General features: G+C 33.4%; 1 protein-coding gene across 6 annotated transcripts in view; it reads right to left on the bottom strand.

Moving 5' to 3' along the window:
- Positions 1–5,308: 5,308 nt before the first annotated feature.
- Positions 5,309–26,773, bottom strand: part of LOC126745984 (rap guanine nucleotide exchange factor 2) — a 244,093-nt gene continuing 222,628 nt past the window's right edge. For 4 of the 6 annotated variants that reach the window (XM_050454241.1, XM_050454099.1, XM_050454455.1 and 1 more), the window contains 3 exons: positions 21,000–21,086; positions 13,847–13,981; positions 5,309–6,027 (listed from right to left, as the gene is read on the bottom strand). In XM_050454241.1, coding sequence (XP_050310198.1) covers positions 5,996–6,027; positions 13,847–13,981; positions 21,000–21,086 — 254 coding nt within the window. In that variant the 3' untranslated portion in view covers positions 5,309–5,995. The remainder of the gene's footprint in view (positions 6,028–13,846; positions 13,982–20,999; positions 21,087–26,773) is intronic. The other 2 variants (XM_050454320.1, XM_050454170.1) reach the window with 1 other exon arrangement.

The raw sequence follows: 26,773 nt of genomic DNA, 5'->3' as shown, positions 1-26,773 counted from the left end.
TAGTTATTTTGCTGTTTTAGGGTAGAATATGCAAGTGTCAATACAAGTGTGGATTGGTTGCCCATGAAGAAATGCTAAAATTATTTAGGGACTTCTACAGTATGGACTATAATCAACAAACAAGGTTTCTTGCTTCTTGCATCAAGGTAGGGGATATAAATCGCCGTCGAGTGAATGAAAACATCTCTACTAGACATTGTTCAGTTCAATATTATGTCCCAAAGAAAGATGCTACCCTTCGCGTATGCCAAAGGACACTTTGCCACATAATAAAGGTGACACCTCGACGCCTACAGATTCTCGTTGACACAATAAAGTTCACCCACACCCTTGACCGATGGCAGAGGCGCGCATGGAAATCATACTAGGATCCCTGATGAAACAAAAGAACAGATCAAACAGCATATTTCTTCTTTTCCTCGTCAAGAAAACCACTACTCCAGAAATATGAGCAAAAAGGAATGTTTGTATCCTGACCTGAGTATCAAGAAAATGTGGCAGCTTTTCTGCATTAAATACACCGACAGTACTGCAAAACTTCACATGTACCGTGATGTTTTTCAAAGTGAGTTCAACCTAAGATTTGGTCTGCCTAGGTCCGATACCTGTACTTATGGTGATCAGCTGCACATTCAGCTCATTGCAGCTGCCGCTGAAGAGAGAAAAAAAATTATTGAAAATCAAAGCAAACTTCATCATATGAGGGCTGACTGTGTTTACAAGGCGCTTGTTGAAGATAAAGAGAGTGCCATATTAAGCTCTGAAAACGTTGTGCTTTGTGTAGAGCTACAACAAGTTTTATTTTGCCCAAACCTCACGCATAGTAACGTTTATTTTACCAGAGGCAACTATCGTGCTACAATTTGGCTATACATGAACAGGGGAGAAACATGACTTATAAGCTCCTGGTTATTTTGTCAAGAAAATGTAAATAAAAATAAATATCAGTTAAAACAGTTATATATCTTTTCTCATACAAAAAGCAGAACTGGGCAAGAACTATGTTTATGCTCTATTTTGGTATTCAAGGTCAAATTTATCTGAACATTTAAATTCCCTATTTTGCATTTTTCGTTACATATGTACCTAAAGCGAACAGTTTCAGTAGTACATCGTACGTTTTTTGTGAAACATAAACCGTCCTTTTTATTGAGTATGGAGAGAGCGGCACGTCATCTAACTGAAAATGAAGCGGTCCAAGCAGTAACTTTAGTTGGAGAAGGTGGAAGTTACCGTTATGTGGCTGGCATTTTAGGCGTGCATCACACAACAGTTATACGAGCTGTGCAGCGGTTTTGGGAGACTGGAACCCACACAAGAAGACCAGGACAAAAACGACATAGAGTTACTTCTCAAAGAGATGACAATTTCTTGCGCCTCAATGTTCTAAGAAACAGAACATCTACCAGCCGTAGCTTAAATGATTTGATTAGGGAAGTACGCCATGTCAATATTTCAGATCGTACAGTTAGAAGACGCCTCCATGAAGCGAATCTAAATAACAGAAGACCCGCAACTGGACCACTCCTCACCAGACAACACCGTGTTAGTCGTTTAAGATTTGCAAGACAATACTCAGGATGGAATTTAAATGACTGGAGGCGCGTTTTGTTTACAGACGAGACGAGAATTGCATTGCGATCACCAGACGGCCGTTCTAGAGTCTGGAGAAGAGAGGGTGAACGATTTGCCCAAGCATGCATATCTCCAAGGGAGCCATTTGGTGGAGGAAGTTTTATGTTCTGGGGAGGCATCGCCTACGATGCCTGTACGGAGTTAGTGCCCATACCTAGACCAGCTCTTAATGCACGTAGGTATGTGTTGGAGGTCCTTGAAGAACATGTAGTTCCATTTGCGCCATTCATAGGAGCGAATTTCTTACTTATGCATGATAATGCTCGCCCTCACGTGGCTGTAGATGTTATTGAATACATTAATGATGTGGGAATTACCACTTTAGACTGGCCGCCCCGTAGCCCCGACTTGAATCCTATAGAACATGCCTGGGACATGTTAAAACGGCGCATTTGGCAAAGAAATCCTCCTCCCCGAACATTAGCTGAATTGGAACATGCTGCTCGTGAGGAGTGGGAAAACATTCCGCAGGAAAGTTTTCAAAATTTGATACGAGGAATGCCGCGAAGACTTCAAGCGGTCATTGCAGCTAGAGGTGGCAATACACGATATTGAGAATTCATTATGGGTCTATTGTTTTATTTTTGTATCAAAATTGAAGTTAGTGAAAATCGATGTTTTTTCCTTGTATTGAATTTAGTTACTTAAATCTCGTTTTGTTAAATAGAATATAATTTTTTTTGGTAATAAATAATGCATAGTCAAGAATGTTTATTTATTAATTTTTTTTTATGTTTCTTAAAAAAAAAAAATCTCTGAAAATCAAGTGGTGCGATAATTTTGTCCAGGAGTGTATGTTTTTCTGGGATGAGACCACTGCCAAGCGAGGTGCTGCGGAAATAGCATCATGCATTTTAAAATATGTTGAGCTTAACTTTACAAAGTTGAAGCCAGTCCAAGTGAGAATTCTTAAGCTTTGGTCTGACAAATGCGTAGGTCAGAACAACAACTGGCGGATTATAGCTGTTTTGCAGCACCTGCTCTTGAATGAATATTTCACAACCGTTGCGCAAAAGTTTATGACGACGGGTCATAGTTTTCTACCCTAACGAGCAAAAAAGGGTAAAAAAGTGTATGTTCCTCACCAATGGGTGGAAGTCATAGCTAATGCCAAGGGACCACCCAATCGTTTTACTGTCTGTGTTATGGATACAGCAGACTTTAAAAACACCGACATTTTGTTAGATTCACTGAAAAAAAAGAAATTCAGTGTAACTAGCCATGTATGGTACCAAATTACAAAGGATGATCCTATAACATTGCGTGGAAGGAAATCACACAACGTCCTTCAAACATGGACTTCGCACTCATTAGCAAAAAAAGTAAAGGGGCCAGGGAAGAGAAGTATGCTCTCAGTAAAAGTTTCTCGGTTCCCACCTTTATACAAGGATAGACTCCCGATCAAAGCGGCAAAGAAAAAGGACTTGTTGGATATGTGCAAATACATCCCGCCAGAGTATGTGCCTTTTTATGAAAATATTAAGATTGAACAATAAGAAAACTTAAGTTTTTTGTATTCATTATTATTAAAGATCATATTTGAAAACTATACACGTCTTGTTCAAAGAACAACGTTGCAAGCGCCGTCGCTTACAACGTTGTACCCGAAAAAATACTTTTAAAATGTCAATATCTCAGTAAGATATGATAGTATAATAATATTTTCTCTTATAGGTGATTTTACTCAATAACAAAACCTCGTTTATAATAAGAAATTGTAAATTAGAAATTAATTTCATTGAACAATCAGTGTTTTTTTTAATTTCTAAAAAAATAAGTTTTTGTCACTTGCAACGTTGTTCGGCGAAGCCATTCAATTACTAGATACTCAATCTCTAGAATCTTAGGGACATACCTTAATTATAAATGATTTTAATCATAGTTAAATGCTCAATCTATGCTGGTTCAATAAATGCATTATACAAGGTGTCCAAGAATGGATTTCCCTTTTAAAACTTGAACAAGTTGGCAACCGTGTATAGAATATAGCGGAGCCGCGTTAGCGGCGTTCGATAGTGGATCGATGCGGATTATTTAGTCAAAATGGAGCGTTGGTCAGGTGTTCATCGCGCGTTCATTATTGAGGCATACTTCAAGAGTAATGATTCTTACATAGTTGCAAGACGAAGATTTTGTGCTCACTTCAATATTAGGCGTGTGGAGGACGCTCCGAGCAAAAATTTGGTGAAATCCTGGGTGCGAAGGTTTAGAGAAACATCGTCAGCTGTAAATGCAAAACCCCGTGGTCGTCCAAGGACTGCAACTGCTCCTGAGAATGTTGAGGCCGTGCGTGCTGCGATTATTCGAAATCCTAGTGGATCAGTTCGTAAAACATCACAAGCTTTGCAAATGCACAAATCATCTCTACACACAATTCTAAAGAGAGATTTGAAGTTTCATCCCTACAAAATTCAAATACTGCAAGAATTAAACCCAAATGACTTTATAAACCGGCGTTCTTTCGCTGAAACCATGATAGACCATTTTTTTGTAAACGATCAAGTTAACAATATCCTGTTCAGTGACGAAGCGCACTTTCACCTTTCAGGCGCAGTCAATAAGCAAAACTGTCGCTATTGGGCACCAGACAATCCAAGGCGAAAACACGAAAAGCCCCTACATAGCCCAAAGGTAACTGTGTGGTGTGCTATGTCGTCCTCGGGAATTATCGGTCCGTATTTTTTTGAAAACGGACGCGGCCCAGCCCTTACTGTTAATAGTGGTCGTTATTGTGCGATGCTTCGGGATTATTTGACACCTCAGCTACAAGATTTTGATGGCTTCAATCAGTATACCTGGTTTCAACAGGACGGGGCTACCGCACACACAGCCCGAGCGTCTATGGAAGTCGTTAGAGGATTATTTCCGGAAAAGGTGATTTCCCGTTTTGGAGATCTAAACTGGCCGGCTAGGTCTCCCTACCTCACCCCACTGGACTTTTTTTTGTGGGGATTCCTCAAAAGTAAAGTTTATGTTGATAGACCTGCCACCTTGCAAGAGTTAAAACAAAAAATACGGGAAGAAATTAATTGGATACCACCCGAGATGTGTTTAGCAGTTTTCGACCACATGAAGGCGGCACTACAAGAGTGTTTTGACCGAAATGGAAGGCACCTCGACAATATAATTTTTAAAACATGAAATCCGCATATATTGTGTGTAGTCCTACCTTAATAAATTCTTTTTAAAACTGAAAAAAAAAATTTGGTTAGCCTTCAAAAAGGGAAATCCATTCCTGGACACCCTGTAGTTGAGATAACTCCATTTACGGGTTATTTATATGTAGGTATAATTTCTTACTGGGAACCAATTCTTACTATAATCAATTCCTAATCAATGAATCATATATCAAAATATTATTTGGAAAACTATTAAGGACAATTATATTATGTAATGCTTAAAGGAGACACCAAGTTTTATTCTTTACTTATAATACTATTCCTAGTATAAAATCATTTGCGTGTAAAAAATTTAGCTCCTTTTCGCGTTACATTGACCTATATAATGTCCACTTGATTCTTGCCATAGACATGCAATCTAAAGTATATAAAAATGATTTTAAGTTAAAAGTGTTTGTCACTGCAATCAAACATATTTATCATAAGTTAGTCATTATAAAGAGAACATTTTAAACATTGTTCATAATCATAAATTGTTCTTGACTTAATTATTATTATATAAAGGAGCATTTACATAGAAAAACTTTACAGTCATACCAATAAGAGTGCCAAATGCTAAAACTAATGCAGTAGCAAAGACATCATTTCTTTGATTACTAATAATAATAACTTGGTTACAGTCTAATAAAATAATGTTTTCATTTAAAAAAAAGTATACTGGATGCAAATATATACACCTTTTATCCCCATCATTAAATAACTATACAAAAAAACTAAAGTATACAAAATACTGATCTGGAGGCAAAACAAAATCGTTTTCACATTTTGAAAGTATTTACACGTCAGCAACAGATAATCAAAAATATGTTGAAGGAAAAATATAAACAAAAGTAGGGAAATGTAACGAATTTAAATTCAGGTACTTATAATATTCAGGAGCAACGTTAAACATAACCTCTTGTTTTCAAAATGAGAGCACTAAATGCCATTTACAGTTGCAACAATGCCAAAGGGTTATACAGTCACAAAAATAGCAGAACTTATACATAAAGAAAAGCGAGTACGTATATTAAACAATATCATATTATTGTTTAATAAGTGTAAGATTGAAAATCAATCAATATTTATTCCCATGCATATTATTTAATAACCCTAAATTGTTCCATTTAAACGCCTAAATAATATTTGTTTGTCACTGTAAATTATTGTGAAATTACTCCGCGGGTTTTAGTAATCTCCAATTACACTGCTGATACTTGGGTCTCCTCATCTTCTGTAAAAAAAAAAAAAAATTACGATCTTTGAAAATCTTTAACACGCATGCAAATACATTAATGGTAAGACTTCTTAAGTTCTCAAAGAAATTTGACTAGTCATTTTCCTTTTACATTTATTATGAATGTGTTAAAATCATGTCAAAGAATCTAGGATTCTCGCATGGTAGTACAGTCAATCTGTATTTTTTTTTTTTAAACTATCCAAATCGCTATTTTTTGAGGGTCGATTCTATTTCCGAAGAAAAGCTTAAGTCCTCGGAATTGAGAGTCTCACCCCCCCTCTTTTTTGGGAAACTCAAAAAGTTTTTCAAATCGATTTAACAGCGACTAAACAGCGAGTCATACAGAAAAACTTATTGAACATAAAATGTAGAGCTTTTTGTACTCTACAATTCATCTCATGGGCCCGAAGCTGTAGAACCAAAATTCAAAAAGTTAGAGGGCGCTAAAGTCACCAAAAATGACTTTTTTCATTTTTTCACTGAGAAACAATTTTTTTTTTCTATCGCAAGGATTGCAAAAATGTAGAGGACAAAAATACCTACAAAATGCATGTCTTACTTTTTTTTTCGATTTACCGTTTTCGAGATACAAGGATTAAAATGTCGTGTAGTGCTTCGCGAGGATGAAAAAAGGCAGCTGCTCGCTGGACCGCTTTCCCCCTTTCCACTCCCACTCTTCCCGCATCTACTCTTCTCCATCAGCTGATCCGGCAGTGGCTAATTTACAGTTTTGACGTAAACTTCAAAAAAAATTTAAAAATTCAATGCGTGGACGAAATGTCGTGTCGAGTGGTCGCAGGCGACCATAAACGATGTTTCAAGATAAATATTCACATTCAGGTAAGTGTTCAAATAAATATATAGTAATATGTTAATGATGGAATAGCAGTAAAAAAGTACGTCATGGAAGTTAGCAACAGAATCAGAAACGAAAATCAAATTTTTACAGTCGCCCAGATAAGTTCTGCACGCAATCTATTTTTTAGCATATTTAAGGATTAAATCTGATTTTAAACATTTAAAATTAAGTTAAGAGAAAGACTATAATTACATATAGACAAAAAAAGTGTAGATTTGATTTTTTTTCGGTATAAAAGATAAATGTTTGTTAAATAATAAATAACTTAAAAAAATCACAGTAATTGTTAAAAATTTTGTTTCACCTTCAAACTTGGTGTATAAATAAAAGGTAATAAAATACACCATATATATCAGAGACACACGTTTTTTCAGGGGATGAAGGGGTGTAAGCCACCCCTAAATAACTTAAAAAATCGTAGTAATTAGTAATAATTTTGTTACACCTTCAAACTAGGTGTATAAATAAAAGATAATAAAATACACGATATATCTCAGAGACACACGTTTTTTACTTAACCTAACTTGACCTGGTATTACCTTATCTAACCTTACCTAACCTTACCCAGCTTTGCCTAAGCTTACCTTACCTAACTTAACCTTAACTAACCTAATATAATCCAACTTAACTGCAGTGTAAAAAGAAAATCATAAAAAAATTAGAAAGACATTTGTGTAAACAAATAAATAACATAAATTAAAATCACCCAAACTAATTAATAAAAAACCTCTACTTTACAACCTCACTAGACAAAACATCTAAATGTTAAAATATATATTATATATAGCATATATATTATACAGTGCGAACGTAAAGGTTGGAATAAATTCATTTAAAATTCAGGGGTATGTTCAAAAAAAAAACGCTCGGACATGTCGATTTTTATTTTTAACTGCGGGTTTTCTTACTATAATTTTATGTATACAGGGTGGCCCAAAAATAAGTTACGGTCATCAACGTAATTTTTTTAAATGTAAACACCTATTTTTTATTTTAGATTTAGGTTCTACATCAAATTCTAAGTACATTTCATGTACCATGTCCTATACCTAAACTCGACCGTTGACGATTGAACACAATAAAATGCTATTTTTGGAAGAGTTATTTATATCAAGCAAGAATACATAAAAATATTTTAATTAATTTATTAAGTGTTGAAAATGGCTGCCACGAACCTCAATATCCCAGTCGATGCTGAAATTCTTGTAAAACGTTATCGATAACAGAAGGTTCTATCAATCTTATTTCTTCCGTTATTCTAATTTTTAAGTCTTCAATGTTGTTTGGCCGATTAACATAAACTTTGGACTTAAGATACCCCCACAAAAAAAAATCTAAAGGAGTCAGATCCGGCGATCTGGCCGGCCATTCAATTGCACCCCTTCGACCAATCCAACGTCCAGGGAAAACGGTATCCAGGTACTGGCGCACGGGACGAATGTAATGGGCTGGAGCTCCATCTTGCTGATACCATAAGGAATTATCTAATATATCCGGGTCTTCTGGATCGGGGTATAAAGTGGCAAGGCATGGAACCAAGTCATTTTCTAAAAACTCTAAATACCTCTCACCATTCAAGGATCCTTCAAAGAAAAAGGGCCCTATAACCCTGTTTTCAATCACCCCCGCCCAAACATTTACTTTTTGAGGGACTTGGCTGTGGCACTCCATCATCCAGTGCGGATTTTCAGTAGCCCAATATCGGCAGTTTTGCCGGTTTACACTACCATGAAGACAAAACGTTGCCTCATCAGAAAATACAATTTTTTTTGAAAATTGTGGATTAGCATGGCACAAGTCCATAAGTCTCTCACAAAATTCTAAACGCCTATCTGGGTCATCTTCATTTAGTTCATGAACCAATTGAACTTTGTAAGGGTGCCATTTATTTATACCTAAATACTTAACGACGGATGTCTGGGATATCTGATTTTCTAACGCAATATTGCGAGTCGTTTTATGGCAATCTTCTTCAACTGCCAGCAAAACATTTAGTTGCTTCTCTTCTGATATACTTGACCGACCTTTCGTATAATTATCCCTGACATGACCCAAATCCCGATATTTCTGTTCTATTTTACTGACAGTACTTTGAGATATACGTGGCCTATCAGGATACTTAGCATGATAAATTTCACAGACTTCCATCTGAGTGCGCATCCTGTTTCCATAACCAATCATCATCAAAATCTCTATTCGCTCTCGCTCACTAAGACGTACCATTTTTTGAAATTTTAATTTTATCTTTTGATAAACTTAACACAAGCAAAACTTTGCTTAGGCATCTAAATTAAACTAAATTCACTCAAAATTATTTGATGTCAACAAATTGTGACAAGTTAACAATCAAAAACACCAACCACAAATGTAAATAACCAAACAATAACTGATAGGTTGCTTGATATAATTAACTCTTCCAAAAATATCCTTTTATTGTGTTCAATCGTCAACGGTCGAGTTTAGGTATAGGACATGGTACATGAAATGTACTTAGAATTTGATGTAGAACCTAAATCTAAATTAAAAAATAGGTGTTTACATTTAAAAAAATTACGTTGATGACCGTAACTTATTTTTGGGCCACCCTGTATACATAAAATTATAGTAAGAAAACCCGCAGTTAAAAATAAAAATCGACATGTCCGAGCGTTTTTTTTTTTGAACATACCACTGAATTTTAAATGAATTTATTCCAACCTTTACGTTCGCACTGTATATAGCAAAGTAAGCGAATAAGCGCACAAAATTCCGTCCTAAGTCCAAAATTTTGATATATTATTTGGACTCCTGGTCGCGGGTATATTAATTTTCACCGTCTTCTCGAAGCAAAATGCATCTAGTGGGGGCAATGTATAAATAGCGGCGACGCCTTACAATCGAGTTTTTGCTTCTCGATCTCGACTAGAGAACCGTCCGCTTAAGCCTCGAGCGCATATGATATTAACTGTAATTATTGTTCTAACGAATTATTAGAACATTATTATACACCTATTTTGTTATATATTTTAATGAAATACTATGATTTATATTATCTTTTACTTATAGACCAAGTTTGAAGGTGTAACAAAATTATTATTAATTACTACAATTTTTTAAACTATTTGGGGGTGGCTTACACCCCTTCATCCCCTGAAAAAACGTGTGTCTCTGAGATATATCGTGTATTTTATTATCTTTTATTTATACACCAAGTTTGAAGGTGTAACAAAATTTTTAACAATTACTGTGATTTTTTTAAGTTATTTATTATTTAACAAACATTTATCTTTTATACCGAAAAAAAATCAAATCTACACTTTTTTTGTCTATATGTAATTATAGTCTTTCTCTTAACTTTATTTTAAATGTTTAAAATCAGATTTAATCCTTAAATATGCTAAAAAATAGATTGCGTGCAGAACTTATCTGGGCGACTGTAAAAATTTGATTTTCGTTTCTGATTCTGTTGCTAACTTCCATGACGTTAAAAAAGTGGGGAATGGAATTTTGCAAAAGTAATGCTATCAACATACTATGCAATTATTCAGTAATCAATTATCATTACATGCATTACGCAACCATAATTATTGAGGCACGTCACTTTCACAACTGCAACGCCCTCTGCTTTTGTTGTAATTGGTGCTCCGTAAACCATGTACTAATTTCTCTTATCCCTTTCTACTAAATCACTTCAATTATTCATTTTGTGCAAGTTAAAGAACATTTAATCTATGCAAATTTCATTTTCGTGGACTTACAGCGCCATCTGCATGGCTTTTTTCAATTTGTCAAGAAGGGTAAAAGAAATTTTGTTCAGGTTCTACTTTAATTTCATGATGCGCAAACGTTCAAAAACGACGAAAAACAGCTTTCGCCAAACATCTGAGGCAGGCTACATACACGAAAGTAAACATTTCTGTATTAAATGCATTATATCTCAAAAACGGTAAATCGAAAAAAAAAAGTAAGACATGCATTTTGTAGGTATTTTTGTCCTCTACATTTGAAAAACTTTTTGAGTTTCCCAAAAAAAGGGGGGGGGGTTGACTCTCAATTCCGAGGACTTAAGCTTTTCTTCGGGAATACAATCGACCCTCAAAAAATTAGCGACTTGGATAGTTTTTAAAAGTTCTGGCCTTTTTTAATTACAGATTGACTGTACTATGGGATATTTGACTTTCTTAGTCAAAGAGAAAAAGCTAAGTGATTTGACCACCACCATGTTATTTATTGTAAACTTTGTATCATATACTGTTTCTTCCAGTGCATGGAAATGTTTACATTAAAGTGATACACTAGATGTATTAGTGGTTTCCTTTTAATTACATGTATCTTTTAATTCAATTATTTACTCAGTACAAAATTTTATAACTAAAAGGAAAAGTGACTCATCAAGACAGTAGAGCAAGTTTTCTGAATGAGCAAATTCTTGAGCATCTTTTTAAAAAATATAATGTATTAAAGATATAATGGGGTAAATTATATCTAATATAATATAATAATATAGTATAGTATAATATAATATAATATAGTCACTTTCTAATGAACACATTTTTTTTTGTAACTTTAGTTAGAGACGTGATATCAAAATGCGGTTATTACTAAATTATTAAGCTTTGTTCTCCGCTCTTAATACCGTAAAAAAACACACATGGTTGCATTTGAGTTTCTTAAAATAATCAGTCGAATAGCGTAAGTTAGAAGTAGACGCCCCCTAGCGGGTTTTAGGAAAATTTTCTAATAATATCTTTTTGGTAGAAAAATTAAAAGAGCTTTTAGATAAAAGTTGTTTTAAAAAAAATCGGTGCAGCTAAAGCCTACTTCATAATATTTTTCTTATTTAAGATAGAAACTCTCCCCACCACTTTATTTGACATTTGACAGAAATGGTTGTCAAAACATTTTTGTCAGGAATACTTTGTAGATTATTTCGATAATATTTTGGGATGCAAGTTATAAAAGATTTTTTGGAAAAAATAGACTTTAAAGTTTTTAAGTAGCTAGAACGCCTTCTAGCGGTTTACCAATGAACTTCAAAATATTTTCCAGCAATTTTTTTGGGCCACTTTTATACTAATTTTTTTTTCAACGCTCTACGATTATTGGGGCCTGTACTTAACAAAAATCAATTTGGTTTTCAAAAAAAAACTGGTACAAATGATGCAATATATAGTCTAATAGAAAACATAAAATATGGATTGGAGCAGGGAAAAAAATGTGTTGCGGTTTATATGGATCTAGCAAAGGCCTTTGACACTGTACCCCATTCTAAGTTACTTCATGTTCTTGAAAGATATGGAATTAGGGGTGTAGTGTTGGGGCTCTTTAGCAACTATCTACGAGAAAGAAAGCAAATGATAAAAATTAGAGATTCCCTGAGTGACCCTAGCACTGTGCAAATTGGAGTACCCCAAGTGCTGGGACCCTTACTCTTTATTTTATATATAAACTCCCTTTTATCCTTGCATATAGGTGGCATGGCACTATCCTACGCGAATGACACAGTTCTTGTATTTAAGGATGTTACTTGGACTCTTGTAAGAACGAAACTCATAAATGGCATGAGGAAAGTAAAGATGTGGTTAAACAAGTGTACAAAATTGTAAGGAAATAGTTATTGATGAACAACAAAACTTTATTATAAAAGAAGTAGGAAACACTAAACATCTAGGTATAATAATAGACAAAAAATTAAAATGGACACCACACATTCAAAACTTCAACACCTAAACTCAAAAGCTTAATTCATAAATTTTTCCTTATTAGAAATATATTGGATAAAAAAAACTTTAATAATGTTGTACCAATCATTTGTGGAATCTCTGATATGTTATGGTATAGTGACCTGGGGTGGACTCTACAATAATGCTCGTGAATCCTTAGAAACTGTTCAAAATTATATTATCAAAATAATATATCTATAAAAAAGACAGATTGTAACCCACCTCGCTCTTATATAATACCAAAATACTTAATATCAGATCCTTATATCTATACTCCAGTTGTGTATTCTGGTATAAACTTAAAGATAAAAACTACATAAGTCACCAACATGAAACCAGACAACTAACTGAAAGACATCTTAATGTACCATTTCGCAAATTCGATAGAAGCCACAGATGTAATTCTGTAATAGGACCAAAAATTTTCAATAAGTTACCACGGACAATTCGCGAGATTACAAATAAGCAAAACTTTGTAAACGATTTATCTATGAAAAATTATGATGCCTTACTTGACCTTCTATAAATAACTATTAACGTTTTCCTCTTCTTCTGAAATTTTTAATAATTGTGTCTTATAGTTGTTTTACCTGTATTTTAAATGCACTACCCTCAGGTTTATGTAAATTAGTGGTATGGGGCCTCTAGTAAATATAATTATGTTGTATAGTAATATAATTAATTTTAAGTTATACACATACAGGTGCTTGCACCTAGGTATACTTTATTGTATTGATACTACAAATTAATTTTGTTTATATCTATCCTGTATCAAGTATGTATTTCTTATGTTGAATAAATTATTGAATATTGAATTGAATAGAATGTTATGTATCCAAAGAAATAAATACTATTTTCACAGATATAGTTAAGTCAGTTTTTGTTATGTGGTTAATATTATTTCCAACATGTCATAAACAATGTTAGTAACATGAAGTAATTAGGAACTCTTATTCAGTTTGTCGTGATATATAATCTTACCTTACAAGTATCATAAAGAAATTGTCATAATCCATTGTAGCTACTTTGTTTTACAACTCTTTAAACCAGCTTTTAATGAAAAAAAGCTCTTTGAGTATCGTTTAAATTCTTGGTAAAGTCAATGTTTGTGTAGTCAAGCTTAAACAAGTCACACCATGATTATAACAGTGTCATTTTCTAGGGAAGAGTCTGTCAGTTCGTTGTCACCTAATAAGTCATAAAAATGTTAATCTTAAAATGATAATTTTGCAGTAAGCATGTATATACTTGCCTTGATCCGTATCAGGATCCGTATTATAATTATATCCCTGAGTAACCCCTTCGTGAGAATGGGCTTTGCCGAGTCTATTTAGTCGAGCCATGTGAGCGGCCACACTATAAGAGGGAGGTTGTCTTCTGTTAGCACCTGTGCAGGAAAAAAAACGGATATTAGACTTAAATTATCGTATATTAGCTTATATTGCCAGAGCTTAACAATTTTTGCTCCAGGATGATAATAAGAAAATAAAATAAAAATTGTCAGTTTAACGCATTTTGACTTTAATACCATTTTCAAGGGAAACTTTGCTTAAGTCGTTTATCAGACCTAAAAGTTATTTTACGACATAAGTTATATCTTAAGATACTTGCCTTTGTGACGCATGTTACCAATGTGTGTATTTCTAAAAAACTATTAGCTCTTACTTTATAAAGTTGCTTTATATTGTTATCCTTATAAATCCAATAATACTAGTAGCAGGTCGTAGCACTTTATTAGAGATTTTCAGAGTTCAAAAAAATCGTCTGCCATTTTTGGCGAATTTTTAATGTGCTCTCATTATTCAATGTTTCTAAAAAATTGTCATTCTCGTTTTTTTCAATACAATGAGACTATCGCAAGATATATTTATAATTGTCGAAATATTAAATATTTTGGGTGCTTTTTGTCAGTTAATCCAAAGGGAATGTCTAAAATTATTGCCACTAAAGGGAAAAGACAAGTCGGAGCCTTGACGTCAAGGGAGAGGGGTGAGACCGTCACTGTTGAAATATCCTTTTCGGCTTCAGATCATACATGCCTCCCATGTTTATATTTGGTAGAAGCAAAATGCAACAAGCTTTCATGGATGGAATTGTGGTTCCTGGCGGTTGGGTAGAGCTAAATGATAGTGGGTGGATGGATAAAAATTTATTCTTTATTTGGTTCAAAAAATTTGTTGAATTTGCCAAGGCGACAAAAGACCGACCAATTCTGCTTCTTTTGGATAAACATTCATTCCACACAAAAAAACCTAGAAGTTATTAATTACGTCAGGGAATATGGAGTTATTTACCCTCCCCATTTTGCACTCATCGGCTTCAAGTCATAGATGTAACGTTTATGAAACCAATAAGTACCTATTACGCTGAAAAACTACGCAAATGGCTTAGAGCTAATCCTGGTCGTGTAGTTACCTTACAACAAATAACTAAATTATTTTGTGTAGCTTACTTCACAGCAGCTACACCACTTACTTTGGCCAGTTAATAAGGATGTTTTCACTGATGCAGACTTTTTGCCTTCCGAAACAACAAATATTGAACAAAATGAAAACGTACCACCTAAAAACAATAACAGTGAAACTATGAATGAAACACAACTATCGGAAATTAATTTAGTTAAAGAAAAAACTCCAGAACCAATTGATATTTCCAAACCAGGTACATCAAAAGAGTCAGAGGTAAGCTTTAAGACTGTTAGTCCTGAGGGTATAATTCCAATTCCTAAAATAAAACAAACTGAGAAAAGAGTTTCTCGTAAAAGAGGAAAGACTGCTATTTTATCGTCTTCGCCTTACAAAAACGAGCTAGAGGAAGCTGAGCAAAAAAAGAATAAAAATTCTAAAGGGAAAACTCTTGTGAAGAAAAACCTTGCACCATCACCAAAAAAGAAAAAAATTACTAAAGCCTCCACTATTCTGAAAAATAATAACTCAAGTGACAGTGAAGTTAGTGATGCGGAGTGCCTCTACTGTGGAGATTTTTACACTTTGTCAATGGATAGCATGCTCAATGTATCACCACTGGGCCCATAACTCATGCGCAGGATTTGAAGACGAAGATGACGAAGCCGTTTTAGTTTATGAGTTATGCAAGTAAGGTCCAATCCCATTTTGCCCGACCGTGCGGGCAAAACAGGGCAATTATTAGCATTGTTTTGCTAAAATTACTGTAACAAAAAACTTGTATATTTTTTATTTTATTTTAAGCTCTTATAACTTAGGCATGATATGTACACATTATTTTTTTCGTTAATTAAAGTTTCTGTGTCTGTTATCTTTATTTGGAAACAAACTACCCCATTTTGCCCACCTTTTCCTTACTCTCACTTCTTCAGATCTGGACCGCTTGATTTTGTTTGTTTTTAAATTGAAATATACATGTTTTAATATGTAAGTATCTTAAACATGTTTATATTGTTTTTTATTTTATTTTTTTAAATAGTATAAAAAGTATTTTTGTAATTCTAGCCATTCGTTAACACTTGAAAATGACGTTAAAACCAAAACGCGTTCATCATTAAATTGACAATTTTTTGTGATGCCTTTATTTCTTTATTATTTAATTGATATACTATTAGTATATATTTATTATTTAATTTTATTATATTAAAAGTATGTGTATATTAAAAATACGCCTTAATAACTACCATGCAAAACCAAACACCAAGCAGCCCACCTAAGGTCCAAGTAGAGGATAGAGAATTAACAATAAACTGGTGTTTCGCACAAAATAATTAGGGTAAATTAATTATAAATGATACACAATTTTTTCACTATATGACAAATATACCTAAAGTCATTAGTAGATCTATGTATCTTTTTAGTAGGCTATAAGATCATTAGTCAATGAGGAGTGTCTTTTCAAAAGGGGATATTTACATTTTTGGGTTCTGTTATACTTATACTATTTTCTTTGTATTGAATCCGTTTATCTGTGCTAAAATTCATATTTTGACCATCATAAACCGAAACAAAACGTGATATATCCTTAGTAAATTACATTGAAAATATTGTGTTCTTTTCAAAAGGGGATTTACTAATTTGATTTTTCTCAAAAGGTGACATTTACGTTTCATTTTCATGGATATCGCAACGAAAACAAAAAACGAAGCCTTCGTTTATTTTCAAATAAAATGCCTGCACAAGAAAGTCATTATGGCCGACAAAAGTCAAAAAGGATTTACTCGTCATCACAATTAAATGCAAAGAAATTACGGCAACTTTATAATAGTTCTGTGACGGATGATTTGAAAGTTAAAAAAACAATGTTTTATAAAATTTTTATAGAATTCAATATCGGATTTGCATCTCCAGCTATACGGATGCTTGCAATGTCTGCGTGTTATGGCGTAATTAAATAAAAAATGAGAAAGATAAGCCCAAAAAGCAACAGTTAATAACAGAACAGAGAATACATAAACTCCGTGCAAATGCATTTTACGACTACCTGAGAAAAAAAGAGGTGTTTTGACCTACAACAGGTTCAATGTTTGCCTAAAACCCCCATACAAGATGCCTTTTATGTCAGACAGGTCAGTTTATACAATATTTGTCTTGTACCTTTAGATTCAGAAGATCCTGTTTTTTACTCATGGGGTGAGTCACAATCAGCAAGAGGTTCTACCGAAGTGGGATCTGCTGTGTATGACTATTTAAAGAACTTAACACTAGAAGCTGATGTATTTCACCTAAGACTGTTTTGCGATGGTTGCGTAGGGCAAAACAAGAATAGCCACATTATACACATGCTCCTGTTCTACCTTTTGAATGACTCCCCAAGACATCTTAAGGACATAACATTATTTTTTCCAGTACGAGCAGACCGACTGGAGAAAGAAATTAGAAAGCGTGTTGTAATAACCACCAAAGAAGAAAATAATGACATTTTTAAAAAATTTGACATACTAAGATTATTGGGGCACCATTGGATTGGATTCTAAAAGATGTAAAAAGCTTGGAGGAATATTATAAAAAAGTGGATGGTATCCAGAAATTTAAACGAATGATTTTAACTAAAAAAAATCTTCGAAGTCATTACACCGTTGATTTAAAATGTTATGAGAACTATAGATTTGGGAATCCGTTGGAAAAACCTGTAACCTGTAAAACCTTTCCAGTTTAGCCTTTGAACAATTTCTGGATCTGTTTTCGCACATGGTAAATGACTGCAAAAATGTCCTGGTAATGAGAGATTTTAATGTACCATTCTACGAATCTGAACGACTGGACAGTAAAGCTCATAACCTAAAATATTTTGCCGACCTCACAGGTCTTACGCAGCTCAATTCAATATTAAACATAAATAACCGTAAGTTGGATCTCATATTCACAAACATATCCGGGATTGTATCTGATGACACTGCACCTTTGTTGGTTGAGGATAATTATCATCCCGCACTTTCAATATCTTTTGATTGGCAAGTAGCTAAACTATCCAATTTTACAACAAATAATTTATGTAAGTCATATAACTTTAAGAGAGCTGATTTTCCAGGTCTTTATACATCTTTGTATAATGTAGACTGGTCGTTTCTAAATAATTTAAATAACATAATTTGGCCTGTCAACTATTTTATGATAGACTTTACCAACTGCTTGATTTGCATGTTTCTTTATTTAAAATTAATAAAAAGAAGAGGTGGTTTCCATCCTGGTATTCTACTGAACTTAAACACAATATAAAACTTAAAGCAAAATATCACAAGGCATTTAAAAATTCATGTAGTAACTACCACTTTATTGAATTTAAAAGATTTAGAACTGTTGTTAAATCACAGATAAATATTTGTTATGCATCTTATATAAATGAAATTCAAAATAGTATATCTACTAATCCTGCTTTATTCTGGTCATATATACAGACAAAGAATGGTTGTTCAAGAATACCAGGTAGAACGCATGACCATAACGGAGTGTATGAGGAACCGAATCACATAGTAAATGCATTTGCGTCCTATTTCCAAAGCGTTTGTACCTCTACAAACAATGATGAAACTGACCATCTGTTATTCAATCCAAATAATAACCATGTAGTTTCAAATCTCTGTGTGCATATAGATGATATTTCTGAGTTGGAAATTAAGCAAACTTTGAAAAATATGAAGAGTAAGTCTAGTTCGGGCCATGATCTTATTCTCTGTTTTCTACTAAACAATTGTAGTGCTGTTTTCACTGAGCCTCTTAAATATCTTTTTAATTTCGCCTTAAAGACATGCACATTTCCGTCATGCTGGAAACTGGCTAGGGTATGTCCGATATTGAAAAAGGGGGATGCTTCTGATATTCCCAATTACAGACAATTGCGGTTCTCAGTAGTTTTGGAAAGGAAACCGTAGGTTTCCAGCAGTTCATAGACTCATCGCCACTCAGCAACATGGATTTATGCCCCAACGTTATACAATGTCTAATCTGCTTCAATTTACTCAATTTTTAAGTAATGCTATTGATGACGTCGGCCAGATTGATGTAGTTTACACAGACTTCTCAAAGGCTTTTGACTGCATTGATCATTTTACTGTACTTAAAAAACTATGCTCTTTTGGATTTAGTCCATCACACGAATTTGGGGCCTTTACTGTTCTTACTTTTCATCAATGACCTTTCCCGCGCCTTAACTTGTGAAAATTTACTGTTTGCCGACGATTTGAAAATATATAGCAGAATTAATAGTATTGACGACTGTGTATTTCTCCAACATCAACTTAATATTTTACACACCTGGTGTATAAAGAATAAACTTAAAGTAAATATATCTAAATGTAAAGTAGTGACATTCACTCGGAAACGTAAACCATTAAATTACGTATACAATATCAGTTCTGAAGAATTAGAGCATGATGATTTGGGGGTTACATCTGATACCCAACTGACATTTATTCCCCACACTCAGTCAGTCCTTTCATCCGCGAATAGAGTTTTAGGTTTCATAATGAGAAACTGTAAATAATTCACTAATATTACATCTCTTAAAACACTGTTTTACTCACTAGTTCGATCAAGACTTGAATAAAGCTGCTTAGTGTGGTATCCAATATATCAGATTCATGTTATGGCTCTAGAGAATGTTCAAAGAAAATTCCTCAAATTTTTGCATTTGAAGGAAACTGGTGGCTATCCTCAAAGAGGATTTGATAATGCTCTTTTACTGTCTCAGTTTAATATCGATTCTCTTAATTTTAGAAGGATGCTTGTTTCTAATAACTTTGTATATAAGCTTCCTCACAATCTTATTGATTCGCCCCATCTTTTATCAACGTTAAACTTTAGAGTACCAAGATGTAACTCAAACTTAGACAAGTAGGTATTTTCACTAGGGAAATTTTCTCTCCTCTTATTTAAGTTAGATGTGCAGGTCTTACAGCTTAAGCACATATTGTATTTTTCAGTTTTTTTTTTCATATTTTATATCTGTTACTTGGTGTGCTAGCTTTGTTCTGTAAATAGTTTTGTACTGTTGAACAATAAACAATAAATAAATAAATATAGTAACAATTCTTAAAAAGGGAAAGAGGCACCCTTTGTCATGGGATAATTTGAATTTGGGGTTACGTTCATTAAGCGAGAACAAAAGAAAGGACATTAAAAACTTGCTGAACAAACAGTTTGGCGTTGAGTGGTTTAATTTAGAAAAATTACAGTGGTACAAAAAATTAATAATTGATGATCCAAATAGTGCTTCCGAGGTACAATCAAACCCCGAAATGGAAAATATGTGTAATTGTCTTACAGATGATAAAAGTTTAACAAATTTTCAACCTCTGATCACTAATATTTTGTAGTTTTGACCTAGAATTTGTGTTTTGTTTATTTTTGATAGCGTCTAAGATATTTGTATTAAAAAATATTAAAGATCTGCTTCATTTTTTATTATCCTGATAAAATGTAGTTAAAACAAAAACTCATACTTCTTACTAATACTAAACAAAACAAAAGGGGATATTTACAATTAGTTCAAGACAAAAGGGGATTAATTGAAATGGAATTTTCAAAAGAGGATATTCTACATTTTTGGAAATTTCTAACATCAAAATTAAAAGGCATGGTTTTTTTCTGAACATTGTATTTTAATAGTAGGTTTATGTAAAACCAATTATCCGCAAATTATTCGTATTTGTTCTAACAGTTTTTTTGATTTCCTGAAAAAAAAGATAAGATGTAGATATCCTCATTTAAAAAGACACTCGTCAAATATTATAACATACTTATCCGAATAAAATATATAAATACTATTACTAATTATCTAATTGTTCCGTAATTAAGCAATTTTTTACTACAAGTTTATACAAACCTACTTTTTTGTTATACTTGATCGTTTTTAATACCCCTATACAGGAATAAAGCATCTATTGATTGTGCTCTACATCAGTTTTAAGTAGGAAGACAGCAGACAAGACTAAGACTTACCATTGCGCAAAGCATGGGGTAAAGGGGGCAATACGGCCACAGCTTGGGGACAAGGCGGAATAGCACCAGTTCGCGTAGGAAACCAGCCTAATACCATCAACAAACACTTACTATCTTTTCGTTTTTTTTGTTAAATTCTTTTTTATGTACTAAAGCGTAAAAGAAAAGTTACTAAAAAGTATTTTTTCCCAAGCAAAAAAAGAATAGAAAAAGTAATTACTAATAAAAGATCTCTGCTCTCTTGCCAAAGGTCTTCTTCTGTTTCTTTGTCGTTAGACCAAATTATTTGTGCAAAAATGGGGTAAATAGAATAATTACTTAATTATTCTACTAATACTAAAATACTAATTATTAATAATTTATGGACAATTAATTAGAAAAAAAGATTTTTTTAGAGGATCTAGAGGAAGCTTCTGATTAGAATTGGGATAAAAATAGCTTGTAGGCCTTTCGAAAAAGGATGAAAATGGTAAGAAGTTTTTGGGTTTAACCTACTTTAATATTTTTAATTTTACAAATTGAGAATAGAGCTTAATAAACAAATAAGGTTATTATCTTTAAAAAAGAAAACTATTTAACATTACAAATATTTCTGATATTTTTGTTCAAATTGATATACACAACTATGGTACTAGAAACATAAATAGGCTAGTTCCAATTTACCAACGTTTAACAAGTGGTCCCGGATTTCTAGCTGTTAAGTTATATAATAAACTTCCTACCGACTATGTGGATTTAGATCTGGAACGTTTTAAGAATAAAATAAAACAAATTCTAGTCTCTAATGCCTTCTATTCAACTGAAGAGTTTTTAAACTTCACATTCTATCTGTGATATTGAGTACCTACCTATAGTATATTGCATTTTATTTAAGACATATTGTGTATTATTCATAGTATGTATATCAATCATTGTGTTTTACGTTTTAATGAGTTTTATGTAGTGTTTTAGGAAAAATTTTATTATCAATTTTTATAAACAGTCACCCTATTTTTTAACTTTGTAATTCTTGACTTGTGTGAATACTATTGGCATTAATAAATTGATTGATTGATTGATTGAAACATATTCAGGTTGGGAAATCAATCATTTCGCATAAAGGAAAGCTTAAACGTGAAATAAGACAACCCTCCTTAAGATAATCCCAAAAATAAAAGTCATTTGGGCACAAATCTGGCAATAATAAAACAGTTACGAAAAGTATTTGTTCAAAATTTATTTATTTATTTATTTATTTATTTCAATATACGGCAGAGCCAGTTTACAAAAACAAAATAGATAATACAAAATACTAGACAATATAAATACAATACTAGAATTACAAAAAAAAAATATACCAAGAGAAAACCTCTGAAAAAACAATAATTAACAGGGCTATAAACTTAACACTATCCAAGGAACGTAGGTTAAAGTGTAAGATTATTTATTTTTGACTTGAATGACCGTAAGTCGCCGGAAAATGGATCCAAACTATTTTCATTAAAGAAACGCAAAGTCCTAGTCAGCGGAGAAAAAAACCCATAGTTGGTTGAATGAAAGGGTAAACGAAACATAGAAGAGTTGATCCTTCTTTGATTGCTTCCAAGACAGTAGGACAATGATATAAACCATTTAAGATCTTATAAAACGTTAAAGCATCAGAATAATGCCGTCTGACTTCAAGATTAGGGATATTAAACTGGACACTAATACCATTATACTCGATGTAATAATTACGAAAAATATTAACTTCAGCTCTATAAGCAAGGGATCTTAAAAATCTTCTTTGTACAGCCTCAAGGCGTTCAATATGAGAATCATAATAAGGGGACCAAATTACAGACGCATGCTCAAGCACGAAACGTACCAAAGAGTAATAAAGTAATTTGAAACAATAAGGTGAAAGATGTACACTATTTCTAGTGATAAAACTAAGACTACGCATACTCCTGTTAATAATATTCAAAATGTGCGGCAAAAAAGTTAGCTTGGTATCGAAAAGAACACCTAAATCTTTAACTGTATCAACTGACTTGAGTTCGTTATGGTTGATTGTGTATTGATAATTAATAATTTTATTAGAACGACCAAACGAAATACATACACACTTCTTTACATTCAGTTCCAGACTATTGCTATTACACCACTCAGCAACACTATTTAAATCCAATTGAAGTAGCTCAGCATCAAGATATGACTCAATAGCTTTATACAGTTTAAAATCATCAGCAAAAGCAAGATGTTTTGAATGAACAATTACATCACTCACATCTCTTATGAACAAGTTAAAAAAGACCGGTCCAATATGCGAACCTTGAGGCACGCCTGAAGATACTTCAATACCATTAGAAATATAATTATTTATCCTGACCAACTGTGTGCGACCAGTCAAAAAACTGTGACAAAATTCGAACAAAGTCCTACCAAGGCCCATAGCCCCAAACTTCTGAACGAGATGTTCATGACCAACCCTATCAAAGGCCTTCGAGAAGTCTGTGTACACACTATCGACCTGTACAGACCTCTCAAAAGCACCAATCAAATCATATTGGTAAGTCAACAGGTTAGTCACCGTAGATCTACACTGACAAAAACCATGCTGATGATCACTAAGCAATCGCCTACAGTGCCACGAAAATCGCACAGAAAACAACCTGTCAAACAGCTTAGGAACTACAGACTGAATACACACACCTCTATAGTTACAAATATCAGTTCTATCGCTATTTTTATGAATTGGTGTTAAAAAGCTTACCTTCCAATAATCAGGAAATTTGCCTGAAAAGGTGATGCAGAGGCTTACTCAGAGTGCACACACAGTTTTTAAGAAAAACAGATGGGATACCATCAGGGCCAAAAGAATGTTTGTTAGGAAGGCGTAAGATTTCATCAAATATGTCCAATAAAGAAAAAGAGATGCGATTTAAATCCAGACTGTAATCAAATTTATAGTCAGGAGCCTTGCGGACAGGTTGCCTGTATGTAGTTTCAAAATACCTAGCAAATAAGTTTACAATATCTTGACCATTACCAGCAACCTCGGCTTCCATATGCATGCTATTGGGGTATGAATCAGACCTACGTAATCTATTGATGTGGTTCCAAAATAAAGAAGGATCATGAGAAATTTCAGTATTTAATCTTTCAATATATAACCTAAAACATTCATCACAAAGAATTTTACATTTATTCCTCAAATTTGAAAAATTAACATAATCCATGGGATCCTTGCTATTTTTGAATTTTGTGTGAGCAATCTTTTTTTTGAATAACAAGATTCTGTAATTTTCTACTAAACCAAGTGGGAAAATTAGATGATTTAAAATGTTTAATTGGAACAAACATCTCAATAGCAAAATAGAGAGCATTGTAGAAAATATCAATGCATTTATTAATATCCTTCTTTTAATCAGCAGTATCCCAATTCATGCAAGCAAGGTAATGATTAATGGCAACAAAATCATAATAATAAACATCATACTTAAGACTAAAATCACAATTAATAGGAATACTTATTTCATAAGCAGGATGGTGGTTTGATGCCGGTGATAAATTTTCAGTGGCATATGACTTCAACATTTGACGAACTTGAGAAAAACAGATCAAGAAATGTACCAAACATATTTGGTAAGCCATTCACCTGCTTAAGATTAAGATAGTTACAACAACTACATAGCAGATGTTACAGACTCAGCCGTCTCAACATGCAGTCCGTTTACAGAGTTCATCCATACCGCATGTGGCAGATTAAAATCACCACACAATAGAATATCACAACTAATATGAACACTCACTAGATCCATGGATGTGGAGGCAAATTCCTCATAAATTGATAAAGGAGAAGCAGGATGGATGTAGACAGCACCAAAAATGATATTCTTGTCACTGCATGATACAAGCACAAAGATGTGTTCCAGGGTTGAATCACTGGTCTGTAATAACCTGGCTTTAAAACATTTACGAACAGCAATCAAAGTGCCACCACCCCTTTGACTCTCCGTATTTGTGTAACTTCGATCCTGACGGAAAATATTGAAGTCAGTGAACCTTAACTCCGAGTCGAGAAAATCTTCATTAAGCCAAGACTCCACCAAAATTACAACATCATATATGCAACTGTTGACAGCATTCCGCAGATCAGCTATTTTAGTTCGCAAATCACCCGCATTATGAAAGTATACATTTAGTTTTTTGGAGTTTTGTCTTTGTTCAATTTGCCTAGACGATAGGCTTTCAAACTTGGACAGGTAATATTTAGTCCTATATAGAAAGCACTCAGTTACATACTTCTTGTCGTGATCTAAACGAACTTTAGATTCTTCGGCATTACTCTCAGGGACATCATAAAAAATAACATTCTTGGATCTGGAAGCTCTTTCGTGCATTTCCTCGTAAATCTCTGCACGGCTCTCAGCCATGTTAGTCTTACTTACCGCCTAAGATTTTAATTGATCCAACTCATACTTAAGGTCTTGGACCTCAGATCTAAGCTCAGATACCACTGAGCCAAGGTAGCCTGTCTGAATAGCCTTAATTTCATCCAACAGACATGTCAACTTAGTGTTCTGATCGTTAATAGCATTAAAAATATTTAGTATGATCAAATGACAACATCCGACATCTCAATATTCTGTTTGTTTACTAGACGATCTTGAATTTTCACTCCTAACCTCAAAAGGCTGTTTCAGCGAATTGATCCTGGGCACTGTTCGATGCATACTGCTGCGAAACTTAAAAATTAAAAATTCTTTCATTATAACCGTATTATAGGCATTATCTTGCGGAAAATAAACTTATCCCAGGTCTATCAAACAAATCAGAACAAATTTAAATGGCAGCAAGAACATGGTTTTGCAGTAATTCCAAGGTATTTTTGAGCGTGTACCATCAATAAAAATGGCTCTATAATATGGTCACCCAAATAATCAATTTTGGAGGATACTGAGCACGTAATGGAAATGAAGAATAATCTGAAAATAGAATATTTCGTAAAAACGTTTCCTTGCCATTTGCTTTTCCCATCTTCGCCACTGGTGGTCTTTCGGAAATATCTTCTAAACTTTCAAATAAATAATGCTTACAGTTTGATGATCCATAGCCAGTTCAATTCCCACACTTCTACTTGACCGTATTGAATCAACTTCTAAGGGACACATCATTTCTTCTAGTTAGTAGAAACCACATTTAACATTGTTTTTTCCCAAGAAATCGGTCTAACATTAAATGTACGTACTTGAAAACAAATCCCTACATTGTACCTCCAATGGCCTCCAAAAAACCATCTAATAAATAAACTCTTTCAGTAGGAGTATAAAGAATTATAAGTTGAGAAAAAAATAAAAGCCCCTTAAAAATTAACAGTGCAGCGTGCAGTCACACATCAAAATAAGGCATTCTGGTATTATTATTATTCTGTAAACAAAACAAAATAAATATACCTATCAGAGATAACCGCAAGCGGAGGTGTTGCTTTTTGGACAATGCGAAATCTTCAATTCCCCAACCTGTACATTAAGAATATGTTTGAGCATATTCTGCTTTTCGTTTCATAGGATTATTCCTGTACCTTTCTAAGATTTTGAAGATTAGACACTATTAATTAAAAATGCCAATATGTCCCATTTTTTTTTAAGTGATTTGAATTCAAAATAAGTTTTGTACATAATATTATGCTGTTTTTAAATAATAATTTATGAGATTGCGAACACATTCTCCTGTACCAATAATAAATAATATGTATCAAAAATTAAGTTTTTTCAAAATTCTCAAATTTTTGAACCAAATATCGTTTTTTC

This window comes from Anthonomus grandis, chromosome 1 (genome assembly GCF_022605725.1).
Source record: "Anthonomus grandis grandis chromosome 1, icAntGran1.3, whole genome shotgun sequence".
Classification (NCBI taxonomy): domain Eukaryota; kingdom Metazoa; phylum Arthropoda; class Insecta; order Coleoptera; family Curculionidae; genus Anthonomus; species Anthonomus grandis.
This window is presented reverse-complemented; position numbering and strand designations above follow the sequence as displayed.